This window comes from Pleurotus ostreatus (assembly GCF_014466165.1).
Source record: "Pleurotus ostreatus strain PC9 chromosome Unknown scaffold_4, whole genome shotgun sequence".
Classification (NCBI taxonomy): Eukaryota; Fungi; Basidiomycota; class Agaricomycetes; order Agaricales; family Pleurotaceae; genus Pleurotus; species Pleurotus ostreatus.
This window is the reverse complement of record NW_023503159.1, coordinates 1,169,202-1,195,412: the sequence shown is the minus strand read 5'-3', so window position 1 is coordinate 1,195,412 and position 26,211 is coordinate 1,169,202. Positions and strand designations below refer to the sequence as shown.

Sequence of the window (26,211 nt, the reverse complement as noted above, 5' to 3'; positions counted from 1 at the left end):
CGCGAGTTAACTCTGAAGGTCACGGAGAAAACAAGAGAAAGGGCAGCTAACTACAACATATCACCGCGGGGTCTCGCAAACTGTACACTTGTCAAGGGCCGTCGCGGGATTGGGCAGCATGCATGTGTTGCAAGTCCACCCGCCTCCCGCCTTCGGCGCAGCAGGCTTCATCCCTGCTGCAGCCCAGTCAAATCCTTGCGACGTCGTCGTCGTGCTAGGAGTGGGAACACTAGGAGTAGCAGGTGTCGCTGTCGCTTTCTGCTTCCCAAACACAAACTCGAACTTTGGCAACTTCTCAATGGGCACACTCCTCGCATAGTCCATGGCTGCAACGTCCGTTCCAGATGACGACCTCCGGGGAACCTTGAACGTAAACGCAGGAAGCGACGTCGCAGGCATAGCAAGCGCCGCGGCTTTGGGATCGTCTAATGGTGGAGCGGCCTTCGCCGGGGCCTGCTCACTGCGAGACGGGAACCCGAGTCCTAGGCCGAACGCACTCTTCGTTGGGGACTTGAGAGGCTCCGACGCTGGGGGCGGCACCTGGGCGGGAGATAACTTGGGAGTAGGGGGGACGTCGTTGTCACCTTTCGAAGCATCGTCTGCGCTGCCATCCGGTTGATAGCTATGTCGCAGCTTCGATGGCTCTCTCGGGATACTCGATGCCTTGGGTATGCCAAACAAAGGCATCGCCATCGTTGACCTAGATGCAGGAGCGGCTGTGCTTGCCGGTGTTTCCAATATCGAGCCGGTTGACGTAGACGATTCATTGGACGACATCTCGGTATCATCGACGGACTCGACTCGTATTATGGGCGGAGGAGCAGCAGCCTGGGGAGTCGAGCGTACTCCTAAGAAACCCACAGGCTCATCTTTGCGGCGTTTTGACGATCTATCGTCCATATCAACGTCGTCATCACCACTGGTTTCTGGTGTATCGTTCTTAGCAGCGGGTTTACCGAATGTCGGTCTCGAACGTTTGCTACCCTAGAACACAGGTCTCAGCTAATGCTCGGCGCGAACAATGAGAAGTCATACCTTGGGCAACGTGGCCTCAATGATAGCCTGAGGGGAATACTCGGACAGAGGCTTCTCCGTCTTCGAAATTTCTGGTTTGTTATCCGTTTGTTCTGCGTCACGCCCTGGAGGCGCCGTGGGCTTCCCTGTTGCTCGTGCCCGCTTCGGCTTAGGCCTCGACGAGGGAGTCGGTTTCACGGGGCTTGCGGTCTGGTATGGATTGCTGACGTCGGGTCTCTTTGGCGGCGTTACTTCTTTGATGAGCTCTGTCATGAAGTTTGCAGCCATAGTTTGCCGCTGAGGTTGCTCAGATGATGATCCAGCTTGAGGGGGAGAACCGTCGGCTTGCTGGCCCCAAGTCTGCCGCAAAGGAGAGGGAATGACAGGCGTTGTGGGCTTTTGTGGGATTCTGAGGCGAGATGGCGTCGCGCCGTTGGTCTTGCTGTGAGCTTGATTCGAGCTTCCATTAGTAGTAGGCGAGGGACTAAGGGGGCTATTCAGTGATGGGAATGGACATGCTTGAGCAGCGCGGGTAGGCGAAGGGGCAGGGGCACCAGCACGAGGTGGGGGTGAAGGTGTCTTAGCGTGAACTGGATGTCCGTTGGACAAGCTAACACCACTGGGAGATGCGCTTGAACTTGCAGCATCTTCTCCTAGCCGTCTTCGTTTGGTATCCATTCTTGGAACTGGAGGTTGGTCGGGCGAAGAAGTCCCTAGTTTGAGGCGGTCGGGAGTAGACCGGGAGGGCCCAAAGGCAGGTGAATGATATCGGTTACGTGAGCGTTTAGCGCTTCCAGCTCCTTCCCAGCGGTAAACGCCGTTTGGGTTCTTGGTCAGAACTTTACGAGGAGTAGCAGAAGCCATAGAAGGCAATGATGAACTCTGAGCCAGTGGCGATGCGGACCTCCCTGCCGGCGTGCTGGTGAAGCGAAATGGCTCGGAGCTGTCGGCTTTATCGTGGGTTGAGTGAAGCCCATGTGAGAGGCGGGAGTTGCTACTTACAAGGTTTACTGTTCTCAATGAGCGAGACAAGACCTTGGACTTCGACCTCACTAAGCCGTTTACCTCGGTGCTCCGTAAGAAAAGTAGACACGGTCTCTAAGTTCTTGGCTGGCGATGGGGAAACCCGAAAAGGATATGATGCGCTAGCACGCGAAGGTGTCGGGGTAGTGGGCGCAGGATGGGAAGGATGTGGCGCTGAAAAGGCGTTCTGGAGGCCGGGACTTCGACCAATACTGAGGTGCTCCTCCATCTAACCAGTGAATGAGCCTCGTTGACGTGGATGACAGACTAGTCACACACCTGCTTCCCCCGGCTGGTGAGTGTCTGCGGGGCAGCATCTGAGACCTCCCCGGCAGAGAACGACTCGTCCTCTACGCTCGACGATGAATCAGACTCCGTATCTTCTTGAGTTTGTCTGGCTCTCAACGGATTCAAGTAATTCAGAAATCCAAATAGACTCCATGACTGTTTCTTGTGGTGAGCTTGAAGCAAGTGGTCAGCTTAAGAATGCTCACCGATTTCTTGGCTGCTGGTCTGGCATACGGCGAAGAAATCGCGCTACGTTGGTGGCGTCGCTTGTTCGTTGATCTGACAGCACTCATTCTGGCAGACGCGACCAAGGCTTGAAGATGAAGGTGGAGGTCAAAGTGTGAGTAGAGTCAAGGAAATCTTGGAGGCGTTGTACTCCGCTTCAGGGCAGGTTCTCAGGATAGACGCCCGTGTGGCATTGTCCGATTCCTCCACAAACCGCCGTGGTCACTCGTCCACCATAAACAAAGAGCGATCTCGGGAAGCTATGCCACAGAAAGTCGTGGACACGCCATATCCTCCTATAGATGCAGACCCGCACGCCTCGAGGGTTCTGCGGTACATGCGACCGTCAGACTATGCAGTTTGGGCCGCCGCAACCGCCGCGTTTCCTTCAGCTTTGTACTTCTGGGGTATGTTGTCTGATAGAGAAAGTATTCTCGTCGTGACGAAGAAGTCTCTTGTTTCAGATATGGCAGACCCCTCGCGCGTCAAGATGACTTCTGCCTACCGGCTAGGTGGGACCATGGGCTTCATTGGAGGGTTCTTGTTGGCCTACCAGAGATCCAGTTGTAAGCACATTCATTTCCTCGTGGCATGATGATTTGCTTAGTGTGTTAACCTGCAGTGCGCTTCTGGGGCTGGACGGAGAACAAGCGCGAGGAGGATATGGATATTGCAGAACTTAGACAGCTTGCCAAGGAAGGGAAGCCGCTATACGGCGAATCCCATCAACCTGAGTGGGTACAAGCTTCGGCGTACAGGAATTCGGTTTTCTCGCAACTCAAATTCGGTGAGGATTGATTTCCCCACCTTCGCATTCAGTAACTTGACAACTGTGTCTTCCAGCTGCGTTCCCTATGTACGTTCTTGACACCCTGTACCACCACTGTCACTGCTGACCTAAAGTTATAGGTTCAACCTAGTCCACCATCCATTCCACGGCTCCAATACTGAGAAGTATAAACAAGAGTCGGAGGATACTAAAGAGGAATCGTGATATCCTAGACAGGCTGCTGCCACGTTTCTCCTCAGTGTTGTTATATTCATCACTTTCACAGCGCGCTTAGATGTCTAATATATACTTCAACGCACGTTCGTCAGGGCAAGGCCGTCCTGAGTTTTCACTCATGTTTCCAGCCTTGGTCGCCGCTTACATTGTATCTAGCATCCAAGCAAATACACTATCGTTGCCCAAGGTCTTAGTATGCCGGGATTATCACCAGTCCGAACATCAACATTTGAAAGGGACCCCATTCGTCGATTGCAACTTCAATATGGATAATTTACCTGGCTCACGAAGCAGGTAACAACTGGCCAGCACTTGGTATACATATGTTATAAATCAGGAGAGAGAAGCGCGATCTTGTGCTGCCAATTTGTCGTGCCCCTCGATGTCTCTGCGAAGAATGAGATGACGATATAGACGACCAAGGTTGTTGCTCGACTTACGTTGCTTCCCATGGATAGTCGAGCCTGCGCAGGAGTCAGTTGCTTTGTTATTACTCTACTCTCTATAATACTCACCATAGATCATCGACTTCCTCTCCAGTGTAGTACCTAGGTTTTGTTAGTCAAGCCTTTCCTGAGTCAGACAATGTAAAGGGACGAACGGAGTTCCCTCTGGAAGCTCAGCTAATTTGGGTTTCTTCTTGTTATGTACCACGAAGACTCCGAATTTAGTCGCGGCGCGGAGGGCTTCGCGCTCAGACTCGGGGCGTTTGGCGAGCTCTACCTCTACGTCTTTCTTCAACTCGGAAAGAGCGTAGCTTCAAAGACATCATCATGAAGGGGTCCTCATCCAGACTCGCGATCAACTCACTGGAGAGTTTTACGAGTGTCATCGACCTCGTCCTAATCCCCCTTTCTCAACTTTTGTCTGGTCCAATTCGTTAACGAAGGACTTACGACAATCAGATTGTGCTTTCCGACCAGCAATTTGCCAGAATCAGGACCACTACCCAAGAGATTTCAGATAGGTCGCCAATACGAGATAGATACGACGTACAGCCACTGCGTGCGGATGACTTCGTTGCCAATCTGTTCTGCCGACGTGCCCTCAACTGGCTCATACAGCGATAGACCGATGGCTTGTATTTGTAAGGCCTTCTTGTCCGTTTGCTCCCGCAGGAAAGTACGCTAACAGCCCCCGCGCGATCAGTTCATGTGATCGGCTTCGTGAGGACAGTATTATTACCATTACGCGTGCAGGAAAGAAGCCTCTGCAAAGCCGATTATTTGAGTACAACATCATGGGGAATGTGGGGGGAAAGCTCACCCTCCGCCTATTGTTCCGAAGAAGGATGTCAGTAATCTACCGAGTAAACGAATAGACAAAATCATACCAATGGCTACCAGGAGATCTGGGTTGAACTCCGCACCGATGCTTGGGGTTGCTTTTCTGATGAGGTTGTGGATGTCATTGTAGGTGACTCTCCAGTGTTGTACCTCGTCTGCCATGGCGGATTGAAAGGGAAAGGAGTGTAACTGGTGGCAGATTTATTATTTATAAAGGGGACGATAATCCCCTGATAATCGCATTGCACATGGATCTTATCGTACCAGCGCTTACCTCCTGAAAATATCGCGGCATGGCGAGTCAACCACCAGGCATGGAGTTCTGTTATTTGCGATTGGAAAGTCGTACTCACATATAATATCGTAGATGGACCGTCTGGTTCTGCTACTGGGTCAAAGGCGATCGCCAGCCTTGCTAAGAAACAAAACGATGTAACCAGGCAGGGTACCCAAAAGCTCAAATTTACGCCTTTGAAGCGCAAGAAAACAGAGTGCGTTACCAAGTTCTGAGTTCTTAGCATCGGTCACTGAAACTACACGTCCGAAAGGCCTACTGAAGTTAAGCCCGTATGTTATCTTACTACGCATTCAGCGATCAAAGAAGTGACCAATGCTTCAAGGAACCAGTCGCGAATGCTGCAGTTCCTGCTGAGCAGACAAGGGGACGTGGCCGCGGAAGAGGGGAGGGGCGTGGAAGAGGTGAAGGACGTGGAAGAGGCAGGGGGAGAGGTGCTCCTCCTCCCGTTGAAATGACCGCTAGCGGTCCATTCGCGATGGGCCCGACAATGGCTGGGACAAGTGGGTTCCGACGCGCTGCCCCATCCCAGGCAACAGTCGCCGTACCTACAACGGCCTCTAGAAACTCAGCTCTCGGAGTTGGTTTATCACGAACCACCGCTCCTTCCCTAAAACGCGAACTAGTGGATGCCGACGTCAAGAAGGACGACGACGAAGTCTACTCTGAACCGGACGAGGGTGTGGAGATAGTGGATATGGATGATGTGCATCAGATGGATTGGATGGCTCCGGAGAGTTTGCGTAGGTTCAAGGCAGCTACCAAAAAGAAACATGTTAAGCAAGAAGAAGATATAAAGGGGAAAGGCAAAGGTAAACACATAGCTTTGATACGCTCTCATTCACTGAATTTGTGAGAACTATAGCTAAGGAAACTGCCATGGACGTCGATACCCCACCAATGGCCGCTGAGGTAGACCTCGCCAATGCCTTAGATCTCAGCGAAAGTGAAGAAGAGGAAGAAATGGAGGACCTCGTTGAGGACTTTGCTCGCGCTTCCACCGCTGACGACGTAGCTCGCCGTTTCTTGTGTTCCGTCTCAACATTTACTGATGAAGCTACCTAGACGTTTGACTCGCGGCAGGATCGCCTCTTTTGGTTTCAGTTTCCTAGTCCGTTTCCTACTTTCACATCTCCACAGCGCAGCGAAGCACAGTCTACGACAAACACCCCCGAGCCCACGGCAACCACATCACAAAATTCAGGCAAAAAAGTTGCATTTGCGCCGGACACGAAGCCTCCTGCCCCATCTTTGAAGTCATCGCCTTCCGTTGCGCCGGAGGAAGAGAAGCAAGCTGAACCAACTATCGACGGCATCATCGGGCAACTAGAAGTGTACCAAAGCGGCGCTGTCAAGATCAGACTTGGTAACGGCATTTTACTGGATGTAAGGGGATGGTGTTCTAAGTATTCCTGTCATCGAGGTACTGACTACAACGTTTACCATAGGCTGCTGCCGCTACGCAACCCGCATTCCTTCAACACGCGGTGTACCTTGATGAAGAGAATAAGCGCATGTGTGTCCTAGGGGAGGTCAACAAACGCTTCACTGTGTCTCCAAATGTTGACATGTTGCTCAACGCTTTGGAAGCGGCAGATAAAGTGCCTGTAATGCTTGAGGGAGAGCAAGACATGATTACAATGGACGACATCATCTAATTAAAATTAGCATCTCGGTGAGTATAGCTCTCAAATACAACTAGCACTACTCAGTCACAAAGTCAAGCATCATTTAATCGTGCATGTCGTGTGTATGTATGTGTACTCGATAAACAGAGGGACCTTGCGGTCATAGGCCGTATTGCTGCATCAAATTACGCCAGCTATCGAGCTGATTTCGTTCATGGTACGCTATCTGGAATCCATGGTTACCCTCTGCATGCTGTTGAGGGCTAAGAAATTGTTGAGGGTGTGATTGAAACGGGTACGCCACTTCCGCTTGTTGGGGCGGCAATTGCCCGCCCAGTGGCTGCAAAGGAAGGTGATTGGGAAAGTTCTGCTGCACACTTGGTCCAACCTGCATATGGCCTCCTCCTTGCTCCGCATGGGGCCACTCCGCTGTCCGCAGATGTGTAGAATGTGCAAGTGGCTGCGTAACACTGAGCCGTTGGTCGCTCGTCGCGGCGTATCCCGCGTTCGTTCTTGCATCTGAACCGTAGGACATTCCGAACATCATGGAGTTTCGTCCCTCGAGGGCTTCGCTTACTACGCCACCACCCCCTCTCAGGTATGGATTGCCGAAGGCATGATAATAGTCGTGTAGCGACCCAGGGATATTGGTACCGTGGCCGACGGTCCTATTATCATGGCGATGTCCATCCTGGTGTTGTGAGGAGCCATGCGACACTGGGGAGCTTGATGTACGTCGATCCTGTATGACTGATTTCCGACCTTCAAGGACTTCAAGTTCATCAGGGAGTTCTGGGATTCTCGGGTTTACGGTGTTGATGTCCTTCCCACCGGCGCGGAATGTATCTTGGGCCCGTTGGAGTAGTTTGCGGAGGGTTGACTGGATAATTAAGAGTCAATTTTGTCCGTTGCATCCTGGGGATACTCGGCTCACTAGCGTCGAAGGAGGTCGCGTGGTTGCTGACCCTTCTTCGTAGAATGGAAGCGTCCTTTCGAACTCTTGTAGGGCGTCCCTGGAAAGCGTACAACTTGGGCTCTCAATGACCAGCGCTCCAAATATTATCTGGCGGGCGTAGTATGTGTGGTAGTTAGCTAGGCCAAGGGGTCACGCCAAATTCGGAGGAACTTACACAAGCGGAGAAAACACTAGACCAGAAAAACCAACAGTTGGTGGCATCACCTTTGTGAACTTCGTACAAGCCCCGCAAGCTAGAAATTATCCTGCATGCGCTTCTGTACGTGGCCAACACGGACTGAGCGAACTGGTGCTTCAAGGGGTCGTCTGAATCCTGGCGTATAGCTTGAGCGAAATAACTCCTATGGATATACAGCAAATCTAATAAAAGGAACGGTGAGGATCTTGCTTTAGGCGGGAAAGTGTACGCCTACTCGATTCACGTTCACAGAGGATACAGTATTGCTGCATGGCGCGGACCGGATCCGACGCCCATGATCTATGGGCCTCTGACTCGCGGACAGGAGACTGGAGGTGTGGTGGAACAGGCTGCAGTCGTATCTTCTTGTCAAGGTCCAGTAAGGCCATATATGGCGGCGCGTTGGCACTGAATACGTGTTGGGTGGACGTCGACAGACAAGCCACCGCATATCTCAGCTTCCACGCATGCCCTAATGCGCATATCATTAGATCCAATACAACGGAAAAATCAAACGATCGCCCTTACAGCCTAATTGCTTCTCACCGGACTCTGTGATGAATGGTTCGTGATCGTCCGGAAGTCGGCAGTCGGTGTGTTGCAGATTCAGTGCCGGCGGGCGGCCATTGACGATACTTGTCCACGCGTCGTACATGTAGATCTCCCAGAATATTCTTCTCCGCCGTTGGACCTCATCGGAGTCCAGCTGCCAGCCTGACGAGTCTCTCTGCAGCCCTATACTCTGTGCAATGCGCACGCAGAGACCTATGAGCAACCAGCGCTCCTCCGTGCTGCTTCGATCGAAGGTGTAGTTATAGCGGAGAATCATGAATAATGCCTGCACGGTGGCGCAGGTGGCTTCATGGAATATAGGGTCTAAGGCTAAGGCGGCACGGGAGAGAGCGAGGTATTGGTCCGATAGATGCTGTTTATCTGGATGTGGGTCGTGTAGGACGCCGCTGGCCAAAATGACGAAGAACACAGATAGGGTATGAGAGTGGACGGAATCAAGACATATGTCCTCGGTGCTGCCGTAGATAGGTTCTATGATGCGGGCCATAAATTCTGCGTTGATAACAGGGTCATACCTGAGGCCTGTAAATGCTGAATACGGAGGGCGTAATTTTTTACTTACATCCAGGCAACGTGCTTGTAGTAGAGGTCGGACAATTCGAGGGCCCTATCCCTTGATGGTAGATAGGGCAGAAGGGTATACTTGTCGTGCGGACAATCCCGCATTCCGAAAGGGAACGAGTTAACCAGCTCCAGGATCTCCACGGGTAGGTGACTCTGCATGGGTGCACGGTACCGATCTTCATCTGCAGGCTACATGATATGACTTAACCAAGGATCTTTCCCTAGTGTTCAGGAAGACCCACCGGCAAAAGTTCATGGAGGTACTACCGCAAAAATGTTTCAGCAATTTTTTGTAACCGCGCCACTTGGCGTAGCTCACCTCAGAGCCGGCGGATTCGCCGTGATATTTAATCTGACCATTGACGCCAATGGACAGGGTGCCTATGGTGTCAGACACGCCTTGGATTTCCTGAGTCCAATCTTCTGCGGAGACATTGTCGACTCCGCTATGATCCTCTGGTCGACACTGGCCCCGCGAGGCTAGGGCTCCCTCTAACTCATGCACACGCTTTGTGAGAATTTTGACCTGCTCGGTCAGCCTATTTGCGTGGGCCATGAGTACTCTGTAGGGGGAGTTTCAGAATGCGGCGACTTCGGCGAACGTATAGGCCTACTTGTTGCCTTTGGTCGCGGCCAGCGTGCCTTTCGCATGGGTCAATACTGGAACCGCCGCCGACCCACCGAGGCAAGACTTACCATTGGGACATAAGTGAGCACATCCTCGACTGAGAGAGGGGAGCGTGAGTCAGACCGGTTTATACGCCTCGTAGCTAATCGCAACACACCGAATACATGACTGGCATGGAAATACCCTATTGAAAGAAACATTTCGTCAGCTGTGAGAGGCTGTCTTAGGAGTAGAATAAGCTTAACCTATCGCACTTGAGCTTGGACCTATCAAACAATACTCTATTCAGGTCGTTGATCACATAGACATTGGAAGGACTTTACCTACGACACTCCGCACAGGAGAGCCCAGCCTTTCGGTCGGTCCAGCTCTCACCAGACGAGGTTCTGCCGTCGGTAGAGTTCATCTTGGCGAAAGGAAGGTGTCGTCGAGGGTTCATGAGCTAAAATATGGAAGGCGTTCTCTGCCTTCGAAGTTAATCGGTTAACCATTTGTAGTGATTGAGAAACCACAGTCCCCTGCTGTACATCATTACTTTCGTCTAAGCAGTGGGTTGGTTTCAAAGCTCTCTAGGGTCCTGCCTGAAGCTGACACACGAAGAAAGATGGAGTTGAACCGCCGGCGAATTCCTAGCCGCGAATAGTAACAAACGGGGATGCTGGGAGTGTCAACGTAAGGGTTGATAGGCCGCCCAAAGCATGGAAACTGGGCGACTCTTTTCGCTCAAAAGAATGTCAATCACACCCAGGTTGGTCCTATAATAGCCGACTCGCGACAGAGCACATGGTTGACGCGTTGGATTTGGGCAGGCTCGGCACGATTTTACTTGCGAGGCTCACGGAGGTGACTTTGAGGAAGACGATTGAATTAAAACCTGGCCATAGATGAGAGCCACGGACATCGAGCAGACCATTTACACACCGACACTCGTGTACACTGTATACTCAAGCAAGGAACCGATATAATCCAGTAGGCAGTCGAGGTGAGGGGTAAGACATAAGTACGGAGGAAGCGGAGAACGGACGGACGGTTACTGTTATGATATTACTGGTTGCTAGCGATTTTGTTGAATGTCCCAGCGCCATCGTTTGTGGACCGGTCGATAAGAGGCGTTAAGGGGGGGAATATGGCAAGGGAGCGGTGACTGGGCCCTTCTTCCGTTACGTTTGGCGTGGTTGTTTGACCATTAGTTTCACTAGCTCCCTACAATGCACCTTCGCAGTCTCTTCGAACTCTCTGGATAGGATATTCCTCGCTGTGATTGTCCTTGGGCTCTGCGTATCCGCGGTCCGGATCGCATAGGAGGTGACGTGAGGTGAAGATTGTCGACTCAGGTCGACTCCTGCGGCATCGTAGCATGCGCGCTTTTTCCTGTGTCCTCAGACATTGTCTCACTCTTCGCTGCTGGAGCTTGAGTGTCTAGGGATGGTTGCTACAGGTCGAACACCAGTGAGTTGACAAATCAAGTAGCATGCAATTGGAGCTTAGCAGCGCGCGGGGCGGGGGGATGTCTCTGTGAAAATGTGGAGGAACGAGACAATCAAGTGACAATCAAGCTCGTCAACGTGAATCATATATGTACAGAGTGAGAGAAATATTTACAGTGAGGACCTTGACTGTCTTGAGTATTACCTAGGTCCTTGGTTTTCATCGTTGTCCATCTTCCGAAGGCATAAAGAAGTACGTATCAGGAAGCTATTCACACGTCACATACCTACTATTATTTGTGAGAAAAATGGTCGTAGGCTTTCCATCGTAGAGATCGTACTTACATGCATAAAATACGAGCAAAGTCACCTGTAGATGTATGGCAAATCAGAGAAAGTATGATAGAAAAATCAGAGAAAGCGGGTCAAAGCCCGAAGGTACCTAAGATAAGTTTCCGCATCGCAGATAATACCCCTGCTAAAGCCAAATGCCTCCTACAGCTCACAGAACATATGGGGGTCACTCACCGTACTTCAAGTATTTGTGACAATCACAACCACACTCGGCGAATCTACCGAAGGATCTGCTTTTGGAACCCAGCTCAACTCCGAACCTCAGACTCACACCACCAACGCCAACTATTATGTCGACGTTCACTTCCCAGCAGTCTGCAGAGAGCCCACAAGCTGCGACGTCGACGCAGGCGTCGACCACAAATGCAGCCGCGTCTTCGTCTACCCAGGCTCAAGCCCCTCAGCCAACTCGTCAGGCCGCAGAAGAAGCAAGGAAAGATCGTACACTCGCCGAGTTCATGCTGATGCTGGATGAATACGAACCATTGGTACATGTTGCATGCTGTCTGGTATGGAGTTCCATATAACATTTGGCAGATCCCGAATGAAGTGACGGATTACTACCTGCAACGCGTCGGATTTGAATGCGAAGACGTTAGACTGTAAGTTCAAGTGTGGCATGCCTCGGCCGCATGCCAGCAGAGCTACTTAACCATTGTGTCGATGCAGGAAGCGTCTGCTGTCGCTGGCGGCACAGAAGTTTGTGTCTGATATAGCTGCTGACGCGTACCAGCACGCCCGCATCCGTACAAACGCACAGGGTGGCAGGGCACGAGCGAACCAGTTCCCTGGATCGTCCAAGGTAATACAGAGTACCCACTGGTGAAGCCACCCACTAATTCCTAATAGGATAAGACTCGGACGACTTTGACGATGGATGATCTCAGCGCAGCATTGGCAGAATATGGCATCAATGCACGCAAGCCAGAATTTTACCTCTAGATTCTTACATACTAATCATCCTGTATATTATCAACATTTCATAAACATGTCTATCTTTCACCAAAGCACCTTAATGTGCGTATAAATACAGGATTTCTTCTTGTAGCCCGAAAATGTGTGGCGGGGAGTCCAAAGTCATAAGAATATCGTCGATGGTCATGAAAGTCTAACCCATGGCCATGATCTGGGTTGCCAAAGGCTCCGCTGATGAAGTCTCCGTCATTATCGAAAACGAGAGATTCAGCGGGTCGTGCATCATCATAGCCTTGCTGCCCTCTCCCAACGCGCCCCACTCTACCCACCAATCCTCTGCGGCATCCCGCGCATTATAAGCAAACACATAGCCAATCTCGTCCCATTGATCCCTCAACTGGGCGTCCGACCATCGTTCGCCGTTCTCCTCAGCTTTTTGCAGTAGCGCCAAGGCCTGCCTGAAGCCAGCATTTCGACCGTCTCTCGTTGGACCTGGTGGAAGCGTCACCAAAGTCGCGTTGTTTAGCTCCGTAAGGCCGACATCCATGCACCGGTCTCGTCGCAGATCTTGGAAAGCGTTCAAAAGCATCGGTAGTTGGTCCCAGGTGCGCAAACGAGACATCAATGAACCCAAGGCCGCCGCATCCTCAATGGCCATTCCAGCGCCCTGAGTACTACACGGCTAATTGGGAACCTGACGTTAGATGTGCGCCTTGAGTTCTGTTGGAAAACGTACCAGTAGCGGATGCGCGGCCTCGCCAAGCAAGACCATTCTCCCACTCTCATGTACCCATTCGTCCGGTGGCGGTCGGACAACATATTTAGTTCGTATGCAATACTCGGCCATCTTGTAAAGTTTCTGAAGTCTGAGAAGTCAGGCTATGTCAGTATGGATGTATATCCCTGACGATAATAGACAACGTACCGAGGATCACAATTCGAAAGGTCCAGTACGTCTGGTGAACAGAATGTCTCCCATCCCTCGTCATCAGGTCCATCGTATGTCGTTGCCTTATTCGGCCAGTACAGATGTATGCAGTATTTGTCTCCGCCACGCTAGCCGACGGAAAGAAATTAGTATGATGAAAAGGAGGGTTTTCGTTGACAACGAACAGTTCCAAATGCTAAACCGCGGATAATGAGTTTACGTGCAAGTGCATAACATATGCTAAGGAAAGGAACGTACCCAATGCAACCCTCATGTCACCCATCCACATGGGCCACTACAATTCGTGTCGATCGCAACAAAGATGTGCACGTAACAATTGATGGGAGGGATGATATCATGAAGAACGATCGATCAGTGGGTGTAACGAGTTATTTTTGCAATATGAAACTGACCTCTTCTAAATCTGGGAATTCAGCGAGTTCTGGGTCCTCTCTCATACGGTCTCCTGGGATCACAACACTGCGAGACAATAAGCCTCGGGCTTCGGAAAGGAGGAGAGCAACAACTTACGAATAGTAGCTGTCATAGCTATCCGTCGCTGGAGGCTCCACTCCGGAGATGGCTTCTCTAACCGTGCTATTCTGACCATCCGCTCCGACAATGAGGTCTGCGGAGAGTATTGTTCCGTCCTCTAACGTCACGGTCGGCTGATCCTTCGTGTCATCAGCTGATACCGACTGCACTTTCGCGCCCAATGACACTTGCACTCCGTTTGATACGGCGAGATCGTACAGAAGCTGTCTCAAGTCACTGTACTACTTATAACTGATATGAGGCCTGGTGAGTCGGATCTAGAGCAGGCACGACGCACCAATATCAGGAAGAATTCCCCACCAGCCTCCTGGATGATGTCCTCTGCCCATTCTACGATGCCCACGACTTCGGAGGTGTTCACTATACAAAGAGTTAGGATTCACATGATCATACCATGGGAACGAACCACAAAGGCGGCCGACGCCACCTCAGTCAGCAACGGAGAATAACTCACTGTCACGAAAGGTACTCTTCCGACATTTCTGTGCAAGCCTGGAAAGTTCCTCCCCCAAACCCCACTCGACCAAGAGTTTGCTGCAATTCGGCGCAATTCGGATGCCGATGCCGCGCTGCGGAGGGAAGAAACGTCACACATGGGCGGCGAATACAACGAAAGTGATAGACGCACTTGATCAATGCTTGGTGCCTTTTCAAGCACGTGGACGCGATGGCCAACTCGCGACAGGGCGTACCCAGTAGCGAGACCAGCAATAGCTAAGATTGAGAGAAGTTCAGCAACCGATCAGAAGGAGGGAGCTGTCCTGAAGTTGTAGGAGGAAAGATCCGAATACTCACAACCGCCTATGACGATGGTGTCTATGGTCAAATTTGCCTGACGCTGGTTAATGCTGAGCGATCGCATGCGCTGATTCATCTCGTCTTCAGCAGTAGGTTTTGGTGATTGGTAGGAGGAAGCACTTCGGGAGGTTGGTGGAGGGGAAGAAGTGTGTTTCGCGCGGAGCCGAGCTTCATTCATCTGCACGGAGTGCATATGCCAGCTTCTCACAGGCGACTCCTCCTGCTCAACGAAACGTTGACCAGTAGGGTGATACATCCAGCTAGGGTCGCGAAATCTGGCTGTTGAATTCCTGGACGGGGTTGATACTAATGCTGGCGGGCTGTGTGTGGAGGGTGTTGATGAAGAAGCCTCAAGGGAAGAGCCAAGTTCGCCCCGATTAGATTGCTGAATGGGAACTTCTGAGCTGACACCGTCAGCGTCCCTGTCAGCCGGATTGATACCGACCATGGGGACCTCGATAAAAGCCAAGCTCGGCAGAGGAACGGAGGAGACCCAGGGGGAACTGGAGCGCGTGTTTTGGCCTGTATAACCAATGCGAGATCAATGGGCTAAACCACTACGCTGATACCGCTGATTCGATTCATCTTACAAGAACAGAATCAACAGAAGATCCGCCTGACGATGATAGGCGCTAGTCAACAACGTAAACGAATACAATGAATTCACAGCTGACATGCCTGATCTAGTTCACCAGTAGCACAGGAAATGCCCCGAGAAAGTGGCGACGTGCCAGCGTGGTGCTTTTGTATTACCACTTGGGTTTATTTCCCAATGATTTCCCTAAAGGACGTGTATCCGCAATTGTATGGACCACGCTGGTGGGTAAAGTCGCACCTACGCCTGCAGAAGTCGATTTCCACGCGTCAAATAGGATTTTTCGTGGGCGATGAGGCCTGACAGAATATCGGACGAGGAGATCGTCGTGGTTGGAGGGAAAGAAGTGGTCGCTTGAGCATATATTGAGTCCATCGGTGTGATAGTCATGTCTGGACAATTTTCCCACGACCATAGATTGACGGCGTAGCTTGCGCCACAGCGTGCCTCTTCCTCCACGCCACCATAATGACTTTGAGATTGAAGCCCGCCTCGCCCCCGGCCTCGCCCTTCTCGTGGGGAAGGTCGTCGCCGTCACCGCCGCTGAACCCAGCCGAGCTATCATCGCCGCCAACGATATGGCTATCGGCTCGCGACATGAAATTGTTTGGCGTACAGCCTTTAACTTCGACATCTGACATCGGTTTGGTTCGATGCAGAGAATGTGAGAAGCCCGTACTACGTAGCTACATAGGGGAACACGCAGGTGAATGTCGGCCAGAATACCGTAGTCACTACGGAAGCTAAACAGGTGTTAAGATAACTGCGAAAAGCTACGAGCTGCACCTAAGAAAGCTGCAAAAGGGAAGGGTGGTTTGGAAGTTGAAGGTACGCCACATACGCTGTGTCTAGCAAGCCCGACCATTGAACCACTAGTTAGATCCAAAGAAAGGATCCAAAAAGCGCAAGGCTTCCCCCACGCCTGATGATCCATCTGCACCCGCCAAAAAGAAGAGTAAGCCGGCTCCGAAAATCACCAAAGGACGAATCAAGGGGCCTGTGGATCTGGACCGTCACTGCGGTGTCATCAACGACAAGAATCTGCCTTGTTCGCGAGCCTTGACATGCAAGTCGCATTCCATGGGCGCAAAACGAGCCGTACTTGGTCGTTCTAGGAACTATGATGAGTTACTATTGGACTGGCAGCGCGCCAACAACCCGAATTTCGTCGAGCCAGTGAAGCGGGAGACCAAAGCAGAGAAGAAGGAGAAGAAGGAGCGAGAGAAGAAAGAGAAGAAGGAACAAGCGATGGCTGCTGCCGTTGCCGCTGGACTCGATCCCAGTGCGATCAAGAAAAGCACCAGCTCTAGCGGGACCAGCAAGAAAGTGAGTAAGAAAGCTGCCGCTGCCGCTGCGGCGGCTGCAGCCGTTCGCGCTGCAGATCCTCTCGCTGCGGAAGAAGCACAGGAGAACCTCGATGACGTTGATTCGGAGGCAGAAGTTGACGATCTCGTAAAGGCCATCCAAATTTCTCGGGAAAAGGGTATCGTTGGTGTTCCGCTGGCTCTACCTTGCGACGCTGGCACATGGTTTGTCCAGCGACGGGAGAAATCGAGGTGTTGTCGCGATCTATTGCTCAACGCCTTGGGACATGGTGGTGGGAGTGCTGTCAATGCCGCCAATCTAGGCATGGGTGGTTTGGGTATGGGTCTGCCGATGCAGAGAGCGGGTAGTTTGGGGATTTCAGGGATGACGCTATTGGGCAATGGTCACTGAGCATGGCACCGCGTTTACCACAACAGCTGGTCCCTGTAGATGTCTTGTCATTCGACACAATAACCCAGGCCTTGCCTTGGTTCGACATTCGGTTCACCGGACCATTCTCAATGTGCGCCATCCCCTGGCCACATACATACCATCTCCGGTACTGCCCACACTCCTGCCCATCATGGCCGACAACATGCCAGCAATTCGGCTCCTGGACTCTTGGTCTATCGATGCGGCGCTTCGACGGCCCCCGTCGATACTTACCTTCACGAGATGTTCTATTAGAGCGTCGGTTGTTCCTAGTAGGCACACATGTGGACGTTACGCGATGCAGTCTGATGCATTCCGTCCGAAAATCTGCTGACCACGGTAATACAAACTACGTGCATCCAATCGAGTCCGTCATTGAGTGAACCTGGATACGATATCGATAAATGCTCAATATATTATCCGAGGAAGAAAAAACAAGGTACGGACCCGAATTGGTAGGTCTCATTCGATACGCCGTCGATAAATATGCAGAAAATAAGATTCAGAACCCTAGCACGGGCCTCGCTTATTGATTGGTGTATTGTTGTGGGGACGAAGGGGAGACGGGGTGTGTTTGCGTCCGTTCATGCTGCCGTCAACTGATAACACCAGTCACTGGAATTCTTCCGGGAGCCGTTGACTTCACGGTACAGTCGACTCTGTCATAACCCATGACCGTCATAACCCATACTCTGCCGAAACCCATACATTTTCCCATCCACCAAGTTGGTTCGCAGGGAAATCCCATATCTCTGCGATACCTGATAACCCATACTTTTTGGGGATGTCAAAACCCATATGTATATGTTATTTTTGTCATATATTTAATTAAATTTGTTGTAAGCGGTTGAATTATGAAACTAAAAACCATTTTTGAGTCCGCACTCTACATGATTGAGCTCCCTGTACTTAAAAGGGGGCTAGAAATCCTCCAACGTGCCACTAGGAATCGGAAAGAGGAACTTCAAACTCGCATTCAGCAAAAGAAGCCTATTACGGAGGTCATGGCCGCGTCGGTTCTTCGTGGATATATTAGTGACCTCGATTCTCCGCTTTTCCGTAGATTGGAGGACTCCCTCGCGTCGTTCGGCATACAGACTCGATACGAGGTTTCTCGCACCATGAAAGCAACAAAGATTTCCGACCACTTTGCTAGCATTTGACATTTTCATGGCTTTCCTCTCTAACTATAGTAGACTTTAGTCTTGCTTTAATCTTTCCTTGTCATATATATTATAGTTACAGCCGTAGTCCTGTAAATAAATCCACCGACTAATTCGACAGCGATTTTTCTTAGACGCCCAAATAGGCGCTTTGAGTTAACCCATACTCTCTCAAAACCCATAGCCCTGCACGTCCACCGAGGGTCATGGGTTATGACAGAGTCGACTGTAGTGTGTAAATACAGACCAGCCAAGACTGTGGCTAGTGCAGCAATGGGTAACCGAACAGATGGTACACTAAACTTCGAGGACCTTAGTCCTAACCTGCAGCCTGCTGCGTGCGCGAAATACACGAAATATTATCCAATATTTACTCTGTAAGGACAACGGTGTATATCTCATGTTCGTTGTGCCCTGTCAGAGACGATGATCGCGATGCCAATCCGACGTCGACAAGGCAGGAATCAAGCCCACCGCCATGACAGTCAGACAGCCAAGTCGCGTCAGCACCGAACACAGCTGATTCTCAGTAAATATGACAAGGTACTCAGCATATCCTTTTGTTCGAGTTTCTAGCAGCTCCTTGGAGGTGTCATCTTGCAAGCACGAGTGCTCGGAGGACTTCGCTAGCTGTGAATGTCTATGACTCGCTTTCGAGAAGTTTTCGAAAGCCGGACCGGATGTCGACTTGCGAGAAGATAAGCATTACCGTTGTCAGTGTCCAATTACATTGGCCCGTTCACATATCTGAGCAACCTGTGCAGGCTATCCGGAATGCGAGACTACTAGTGAGTGAGTTCGGATGGGCGAGCGATGCGGGAACTGGGCGCTGATCAGAGAATTCCAGCCATCTCGCCGGCTATCGATTTATCACTTGGACCAACTGGAAAACGGCCTGCTGATTCCCCGGCATCAAAGTTGCACGGCCAGGCCAATGTGAGAGCCGCCTACTGCAAGGTGTGACTTTTGGCTAAAATAGTATGCCTCGCCTTCCAGCTGTCTCAGTGGTGAGTCAGCTGGAGCCACCGAATAGACCTTGGCCTGGGATGTGAATCGTGGCTTTCCAGGTTTCAGCCCCAGCACAACCCTCTCATGAACCATGGATAATTGTCCATCCGAGATATGGGACAGGATCTTTTCTTTTGCGTGTAGGGACGATGGCTTCACTGGACGATCATTGGCGTTGGTGTCGAAATACATGCGCGATGTCTCGAGCCCGACGCGGTACCAGTCCTTGAAGGTGGAGGGCCTTGATCAGATGTTGGGATGCGCACGCGTGTTGGAAAGCACCCCTGCTACTAACCGTCGAGTCCGATACCTGTTCCTTTCCACCGCCCACCCTGATGAGCAGGAGCCCAAGCCATCCACACAGAATACGCTTGACCTTATAAAACATGTACGTGTCCCACAAACATAGGATGCCCGCTGTAGCTGACCCTATCGATCCTCAGGAGGCCCAGATTCAGCAGGCAATGGTACAATTGCTATCCATCGTGGCGTCTTCTGTGCAGGTTCTCTACGTCATGTTCACGTTTCGTCGAAGTCTTATGCTTCCAGCAATGACCCTGCCAGCCCTCTCTGAACTTACGCTTTATGGCCCCTTTCCTGACGACGAGACAAATCAATTGATTTTCGAGCCATACCCCTCCTTGCGACGGCTCCATCTCGCGAATATACCATACTATCCGTCGGATCAGCGCATCCCCAGCATCGCACCTAGCCTCACCCATCTACGCGTATCGGCCAGGGAATCTGACTTTCTCGACTTCATTCGCAGACTCGCCAGGGTCATAGACCTCCAGGACCACATTGACGGTACTAACGGCATCATCGGTGGCAACCAGCAACTCAAGCTCCCAGACACCCTGCAGCGCATCCTATTTGAGCCCAGCCTCGAGCAACCTTCCTTCGGGGGAGGCTGGTTCATGTCCAGCTATCAGTACCTTCTGACGATGAAGGAGATATGGCAGGTCGCGCGGATCGACGATAGGTTGGTTGTAATTGACACCCGGAATTTATCAAGGTCAAGGTGGAGTTTCCACGAAGCTGAAGCTGATTGGATCGAACGTATCAACGGCGGACAGGGCTGTTGGAGATTTTGATGAACTTGACTTGACTTCATTAGCATACGTGACCCTCTTCATCCCCAAAAAAACCGCATATCATCTTGTTATCACCTCTGTCAACCTTGTGTATAGTATACGTGTTTTGTTACTTTGCAGAGTTTACTTTTTGCACCGTGTCGTAGTCATTCGTACCACTTGTTACCACCTTAGCAACGTTGAAGATATTTCGGTCTCTGTCATGACAAAAGCTACAATTGCATTGCGGTAGTACAGGAGCTTGGAGAAATATATTAAAGAATAAATAACTGGTGATACAAGTCCGAAAAGTGTATGGTCAAAGGTGATGATCGATCACCTCTTCTTGACCCTCCTATTCATCTGCTCATTCAATGCATTCCCGATCTGCTGTACTAGCATAGCGGCATGCTCGAGATCCTCTACAGGAACCTGTGATGCATCGTCGTGGACGAGAACGTGGGCCCTTTGTAAGGCTTCAAGTCGAGCTGAGGTAGTCTGATTCCGTTTCAAGGGAATTCGACGAGGTGGATCGGGGCTAGGCATTTCCTGTGGCTCTGTCTGAGAACGGTCACGGCGGCGCGAACGCAGCGAAGAATCCAACAATTCCTCTCCCACCTCCCCTATTCACCGATGAATAATTCAATTGAGATGGAGTTCGAGCTTAAAAGGCTTACCGGCTACAGGCTCAGTCCCTGTTGCTGACGTAGGCTCTGGTGAAGAGGCATGCTCTAATTCACTAGGGCCCGATATTCCAATCTCCCAGCTATCATAATCCTCCTCTTCTTCGTAAGGAGGGTCTTGCGCGCGGGAACTGGTGAATTGAGGCGAACCGCGAGGTGTTTCCGGAGATGAGAAGAAACCTTCGTCGGCTTTTCTTCGTTTTCCGCGATTGCCTAAGAAATATCAGAACGAAACCCGCGTTATCAAGAGTGCCTGAGACATGCCTATCGGCGTTCCATGACGTTTGGTCCGCAGCCACGTCCCACTCGCGCTTGCTTTGAGGGGATTTCCGGCAGTTACGCTGAGCAGTGAGCCTTGGCGACCAGACCGTTCTGTGTCCTCAAATTGCCTCAGATCAGGCACGGCTTGTGGGGTCCTATATGAGTGCGATGTTAACGACCGGTTAGGAGGCTCCATGAATATTTGGTCGGATCCTGGAGACAATAGCATCTTCGGTTCTAGCTTGTTGGGGGTGACGGCGGTATTGGTAAATCGCGGCTGAGAGAAACGATGAACATCATAGAGCATTTCAACTCCTCTTCCAAACGGAGACTGGGATGACGAAACGACTGAGCGGGGCTTTGCATCCAACGTTAGCCAGCCTAAGCGGGCGGAAGTCCAGTATACGATACTCACAGTAGGCGTCACATCCGACGCTGTCTCCAAAGAAAGGCCCATACCAAGATCTCCTCCAGCGGCTTCGTCGAAAGCCTTCAGACACTGCTTCAGTGAATCTGGATATACCGCGACGAACTCGTGTCTTCCGTGAAATGTTGCTTGCCAATACGCTCGAAAGGCCTTTGGGCCCAGTGCGGGAGAAGGGACTCGAACGAAGGCGGAGGTGAGGAAATCGCCAAAGTCAGTGATAGTACCCGCGGTTGGTGGTAGGCGTTGTAATGACTCCAACGCTAAGCAGTATATTGGGATGATATGCTGATTGTATTGGTCGTCGGACAGGAGCAAATGCTCATCGATGAGCCATAGGCGTAGTCCTTGCTCCGTGTCCTTTAAAAGCGGCGAGATTGCAGATGTGGGGGTTCCGAGGAAAGCTTTGCGCACAAGGCCTAGTAGAGTTAAGGAGGAATCCATGGGTTGTGTTCGTTGAGTGTAGAAATGACACAGAGATTCATTCAGGAGCCGCGAACAGCAAGCAGGATACGGTACCTGTTGGACCGCCTCCGACAGCAGTGCCAAGACAATTGACGGATTCTCCAAGAGACTGATACAACGAGAAGTAGTTAGCTTCCAGGTGCAGTAGACCAACTTTTCGACGCACATCGGGATATTTTCCTCTCCAACAAGTTGCATAAATGACTGAACGACAGAGGCTCTTTGGTCGCCTTTGGATATTGCATTCAGTACCGCGCTAGCGAGAGCAGCTTCCCATCCTTCTGTTTCGGAAGGTGACAATTTCCAAACTCTACTCGGAAGCGGACATCAGCCTGGGACGCGATACGATCAGACCTCACTCACCCGAAGGGCATTGCCAAGGCTTGGACGATGTTTTGCCAGGAAGCGTCGGCGTCGGCGTTCTGCCATATCCGCACGATCATGATCCAGAGAGACCGTTGCATTTCCACCTCATTAACCATCATCCCAATAATCTCGAGGACGCGATCAACGCCCAAGGACAATAGGTCGTGGCACAAATCACTCCAAGCTTGTCGGATTTCGGGGCTCGTGAGGTCGAAGGAGTGTCTCAGCAGCTCGCAGAGGACGGACTCCCCAATCCGCTTGGCGTACGTCATTGCATAGACGTTCTTGATTACGCCGATGAGTTGTTTGACGAAGGTCAAGTGCGTATCGGGCTTCGTCGAGGAGGTAGAGTCGATCACAAGATCTACTACTGTTTGGATTATATCTGCCTGCAGGGGGAGGTCCGTGGTGAAGTGGCAATGCTCCTGCGTGAATTCAGCTTGAGCTAGGAGCAGCGTCTGCCATGCGCTGAGAAGCTGGAGAGGGAATGAGATTGTATAAAACTGAGCAAAACAATTCCACTTACTCCGGAGTAGTCGAAATCAGACTCTGCCAACATGTTGCGCACTCCGTCGCTCCATAAGTTTCGGAGCGGATGCCAGTTGGACTCTACTTCTTGATCGGTAAGCGACCGTATCGAGGCAATATCTGGCGGCGCCAACAAGCGGATGGCGGCGGAGACATTCTCTGCTCCAGCACGGAGGAGTGTGCCATCGAAAAGTGACCTTCGTAGAAAACATGCATTTGGCCAGGAATCAACAACATTGCCTTGCACGCTCTCAGGGTCCACCGATCCCGCTAGTAGTCTGCTTAGTAGCTCTGCTTGCTTGCGTTTGACCGAAAGGCTCTTGTGTTTGCCCATATCTTGCAGAACTTGAAGCACCCTTGCAATAGCATCGTCGCTGGCTTCCTGTGTAACGGAAGGTAAAAAGAGCGAGATGATGGCCGTCCCAATGCCTTGTCGTAATTCCTGTTTAATAAAGTCGAAAGCCTTGCCGAGAAGTTTGCTTGTGCCTATAGTATTTGCGGCATTGAGCCGACCAAACGACCACACTAAGCAGTTCCAGACGTGTGGGTGGAGTAAACGGACGCTAGAACTCTTGTGTGCGAGTGACTTCTCAAGAGGAACTATCAGAGTCATGAGAACGCGAGGGTGGGTAAGAAGGCCTGCGTCACATAGGATCATAAGGGCTGCGGTGAGACACAAAGCTGGAACTGGCCCAAATCCTGGTTGTGTCGGACCAGTGATTGACATGGCGTCCGTCAGTAGTTTGGCGAGCCGTTGTCGAGAGGACTCTACCATGTTGGTGACTTGATCAGCAATGCGACGCAAGGTTACGGTCATTTCGTCACTCTGTAGTCTTGCCATAGCAAAGGCACCTAACACGTTGGTGGAATATGTACGGATTTCGGGGACTTCGGAGAACAGATTGTTGAGCAAGGGTGAGATGATAACCGAGAGTGGCTCGAGAAATTGATTCGGGTGATGTTGGATAACGTTGGCAGCAGCCTATGGGCGGAAGGTGAGTCATCATAAGGTTGGTCGACGGTAAGAGACGCGTGCCTGTAGTCCGTTAACGAGTACCTGATTCTTGCCAGCATCACCTTGTATGCATCTTCGCAACACCGAGGTTACTGCTTCGCGATTAGAGACTAATACCTCTACAGGTAAGCGTTGCATCTTAAGCAACCAGACAACTAGCAAAATCGTCTTGGGCTGGCAAAGTGGAGGAGCCTTGGATGGACCTAGTCCCGAGGTGCTGATAACGAGACTTAACAGAGGACTTAATGTAGAGTCTGTTGAAGTCATTCATCCAGCCCCACAAGACATATGGATTCAAGACTTACTATTAAAGCACCGAAAGAGCGCAGGAAAAGTAAAAATATTGGAGAGTAGACGGAGTGCCTCGTGACATAGTAGTACATTCTCCGACGCATCGTACGTGTCTTCTTCTGCGAGCGAAGAGGGTGGATTGAACAGGGATTGGATATCTCGATGAAGCGCATTAGCAATGGCAGATGAATGTCGTTGGAGGATGGGTAGCGCAAGGTCATGGGTCATGAGCTGAATGTTGGCTTGGGTTCTATTTGAGAAGAGGTTATACGCCTCTATCACGTCGTGGACAGATATTTCTTCTACTATCGACTCGAGGAGGGTCTCGATGGGTGAATATAGGAAATGGTCTACTTGATCGCTGGAGCGTGACAATGACTGGGTACTTGTTTCGCTGCATGGGGGATCCGTTCCTCTTGAGCTCTGGCCATACATTCTTTGCGTCGCGGTCGTTATCGAGAGAGGGGGTCGTAAGGTATGAATTCAGGGTGCGAAAGTTGACATTATCTTGAAACGACGAAGTTTAGTACAAGAGGGGGGCGGTCTACTTATCCTTCAAGAATTCCCGCACCGATACAGAATGTCTCCAATTGTGAGAGTTGACTTTGGATTGACTCTGTGGAAGTCAGACAGTGAGAGTCAAGGCGCGCGCGGCGGGATCAATAGTCGGGATGTTGGATCATGTGATCGACTGTTCGGAGTTAGGGGGTGGCAAATGTGGAATCTTACATCGACTGACTCCCTGCGCAGACTATGTCGACAATACGAGAATTCCCCCCTCTTTATGAACAAACTGGTGATGCAGCTTCGGATAGACTTGCTTTTTTCCACATATTAGAAAGACTGAAGGTAGTAGTAGTTCACTTTAGCCGTCCGCTTGGAAACTAAGACCCCACTACAAAATACAGACGCAAAAGCGGACTGGATGGGTTGATAATAATGTGAGGGTCAATCCGAAACTGAGAGATACTTTGTCTTGACTGACTGGTACTTCGAAATCTTGGTAGATCAAAGGCCCCGAAAGGTAGGTCGTCTTGTCGTGCAATGTCAGGTTGTAGTTTGACGATGGATGAACACGGCTTTCAGCATATCAGATCATATGTACCGTATGGCTGTCTTGTCGATGTGCACTTCAGACGAAAAGCTTGATATATCCAAGTTCGTCCTCCCTCTGGCATCACTGAAGGGACGGATGTTCATGTGCCTCCGTTTGCAGATGTGTTATGATGTCAATCGTACATGATCTCGCGGAGGCGCAAGGTATATATTATCCCATGATTCCACCAGGCTAACCTCACTGCCCCCTACGACTAGTTGGCGATATCACTCCAAGGGAAGGCTTCTCAAAGTCAGAGAAGAATCGCCTGGAATCTGCAAGTGTAGAAACCGCCGGGAAACGCTCACTTACTTATCATGGATTCTACAGGAAGCTATGCACAATTTTGTCCATGATATGTTGCACTACTCTTCAGCTGCAAAAAGGATCGAAGCACTTTGGCTAGTCAGTCGCAAAGTAGCTATTGATCGCTGACTTGGACACTACCAAAGTCTATCTCGTAGGAGTACGAAGAAGGTCGAACGGCGGAAGCGAAGTTCGTGAAAGGTAAGACCATCTGGCATTTTCGCCCTGGTCCGTCGAAGCTGACGCGAATATGATAGACCTAGATCGCTTTGAGATGGCTTGCCAAGGTATGAGGACTTACCCATGTATCACCGATATCTGGCTCAAGTACCAAGCTCTTGAGTACGAGAGACGAAATGAAGAAAAGGATCTTCAGTCGTTCTTCGACAGTAGCCTACCGTTTATTCGCCATCCTGAAGTTCAAGGCTGGGGTAAAGACCTCCTGAACGAGAGGAATGGTGGCTCAAGCTCAGGATCGAAGGCCGATTCAAGTCAAGATACTACTTAATCCGAAGAGATCTCGATAAATATCAAACATA

General features: G+C 50.9%; 11 protein-coding genes across 11 annotated transcripts; 6 read left to right on the top strand and 5 right to left on the bottom strand.

Annotated features, from left to right (window-relative positions):
* Positions 1 to 60: 60 nt before the first annotated feature.
* Positions 61 to 2,618, bottom strand: PC9H_006213 (uncharacterized protein; the record flags this gene model as incomplete). The annotated part of the gene is made up of 5 exons (XM_036775764.1): positions 61 to 984; positions 1,036 to 1,964; positions 2,017 to 2,266; positions 2,317 to 2,481; positions 2,532 to 2,618. 5 exons carry the CDS (start codon positions 2,616 to 2,618, stop codon positions 61 to 63), a joined length of 2,355 nt encoding a protein of 784 aa, XP_036631783.1.
* A 194-nt stretch (positions 2,619 to 2,812) lies between these two features.
* Positions 2,813 to 3,544, top strand: PC9H_006212 (uncharacterized protein; the record flags this gene model as incomplete). The annotated part of the gene is made up of 5 exons (XM_036775763.1): positions 2,813 to 2,957; positions 3,015 to 3,116; positions 3,173 to 3,337; positions 3,394 to 3,406; positions 3,460 to 3,544. The coding sequence occupies 5 exons, from the start codon at positions 2,813 to 2,815 to the stop codon at positions 3,542 to 3,544; spliced, it is 510 nt and encodes a 169-aa protein (XP_036631782.1).
* A 345-nt stretch (positions 3,545 to 3,889) lies between these two features.
* On the bottom strand, positions 3,890 to 5,004 carry HPT1 (hypoxanthine-guanine phosphoribosyltransferase; the record flags this gene model as incomplete). The annotated part of the gene is made up of 10 exons (XM_036775762.1): positions 3,890 to 3,944; positions 3,997 to 4,020; positions 4,072 to 4,104; positions 4,158 to 4,313; positions 4,367 to 4,398; positions 4,453 to 4,501; positions 4,553 to 4,683; positions 4,742 to 4,766; positions 4,823 to 4,829; positions 4,890 to 5,004. 10 exons carry the CDS (start codon positions 5,002 to 5,004, stop codon positions 3,890 to 3,892), a joined length of 627 nt encoding a protein of 208 aa, XP_036631781.1.
* A 131-nt stretch (positions 5,005 to 5,135) lies between these two features.
* PC9H_006210 (uncharacterized protein) lies at positions 5,136 to 6,795 on the top strand (the record flags this gene model as incomplete). Its single annotated transcript, XM_036775761.1, has 7 exons — positions 5,136 to 5,154; positions 5,210 to 5,333; positions 5,391 to 5,409; positions 5,463 to 5,949; positions 6,003 to 6,148; positions 6,203 to 6,523; positions 6,586 to 6,795. 7 exons carry the CDS (start codon positions 5,136 to 5,138, stop codon positions 6,793 to 6,795), a joined length of 1,326 nt encoding a protein of 441 aa, XP_036631780.1.
* A 130-nt stretch (positions 6,796 to 6,925) lies between these two features.
* Positions 6,926 to 9,612, bottom strand: PC9H_006209 (uncharacterized protein; the record flags this gene model as incomplete). The annotated part of the gene is made up of 8 exons (XM_036775760.1): positions 6,926 to 7,645; positions 7,700 to 7,828; positions 7,896 to 8,101; positions 8,155 to 8,391; positions 8,448 to 9,007; positions 9,055 to 9,232; positions 9,295 to 9,319; positions 9,376 to 9,612. The coding sequence occupies 8 exons, from the start codon at positions 9,610 to 9,612 to the stop codon at positions 6,926 to 6,928; spliced, it is 2,292 nt and encodes a 763-aa protein (XP_036631779.1).
* A 2,143-nt stretch (positions 9,613 to 11,755) lies between these two features.
* Positions 11,756 to 12,407, top strand: TAF10 (Transcription initiation factor TFIID subunit 10; the record flags this gene model as incomplete). The annotated part of the gene is made up of 4 exons (XM_036775759.1): positions 11,756 to 11,953; positions 12,003 to 12,067; positions 12,135 to 12,267; positions 12,315 to 12,407. The coding sequence occupies 4 exons, from the start codon at positions 11,756 to 11,758 to the stop codon at positions 12,405 to 12,407; spliced, it is 489 nt and encodes a 162-aa protein (XP_036631778.1).
* A 166-nt stretch (positions 12,408 to 12,573) lies between these two features.
* On the bottom strand, positions 12,574 to 15,109 carry PC9H_006207 (uncharacterized protein; the record flags this gene model as incomplete). The annotated part of the gene is made up of 11 exons (XM_036775758.1): positions 12,574 to 13,062; positions 13,117 to 13,246; positions 13,306 to 13,436; positions 13,494 to 13,504; positions 13,567 to 13,603; positions 13,722 to 13,788; positions 13,840 to 14,084; positions 14,141 to 14,223; positions 14,318 to 14,432; positions 14,492 to 14,577; positions 14,659 to 15,109. The coding sequence occupies 11 exons, from the start codon at positions 15,107 to 15,109 to the stop codon at positions 12,574 to 12,576; spliced, it is 1,845 nt and encodes a 614-aa protein (XP_036631777.1).
* Positions 15,110 to 15,724: 615 nt separating this feature from the next.
* PC9H_006206 (uncharacterized protein) lies at positions 15,725 to 16,972 on the top strand (the record flags this gene model as incomplete). The annotated part of the gene is made up of 3 exons (XM_036775757.1): positions 15,725 to 15,962; positions 16,016 to 16,084; positions 16,137 to 16,972. 3 exons carry the CDS (start codon positions 15,725 to 15,727, stop codon positions 16,970 to 16,972), a joined length of 1,143 nt encoding a protein of 380 aa, XP_036631776.1.
* A 2,283-nt stretch (positions 16,973 to 19,255) lies between these two features.
* Positions 19,256 to 20,258, top strand: PC9H_006205 (uncharacterized protein; the record flags this gene model as incomplete). The annotated part of the gene is made up of 3 exons (XM_036775756.1): positions 19,256 to 19,552; positions 19,608 to 20,146; positions 20,186 to 20,258. 3 exons carry the CDS (start codon positions 19,256 to 19,258, stop codon positions 20,256 to 20,258), a joined length of 909 nt encoding a protein of 302 aa, XP_036631775.1.
* Positions 20,259 to 20,573: 315 nt separating this feature from the next.
* On the bottom strand, positions 20,574 to 24,705 carry PC9H_006204 (uncharacterized protein; the record flags this gene model as incomplete). The annotated part of the gene is made up of 9 exons (XM_036775755.1): positions 20,574 to 20,860; positions 20,915 to 21,133; positions 21,203 to 21,539; positions 21,597 to 22,179; positions 22,237 to 22,380; positions 22,434 to 22,912; positions 22,963 to 23,946; positions 24,001 to 24,233; positions 24,285 to 24,705. 9 exons carry the CDS (start codon positions 24,703 to 24,705, stop codon positions 20,574 to 20,576), a joined length of 3,687 nt encoding a protein of 1,228 aa, XP_036631774.1.
* A 634-nt stretch (positions 24,706 to 25,339) lies between these two features.
* PC9H_006203 (uncharacterized protein) lies at positions 25,340 to 26,180 on the top strand (the record flags this gene model as incomplete). The annotated part of the gene is made up of 6 exons (XM_036775754.1): positions 25,340 to 25,428; positions 25,487 to 25,530; positions 25,585 to 25,647; positions 25,701 to 25,771; positions 25,831 to 25,873; positions 25,930 to 26,180. The coding sequence occupies 6 exons, from the start codon at positions 25,340 to 25,342 to the stop codon at positions 26,178 to 26,180; spliced, it is 561 nt and encodes a 186-aa protein (XP_036631773.1).
* Between the last annotated feature and the right edge of the window lie 31 nt (positions 26,181 to 26,211).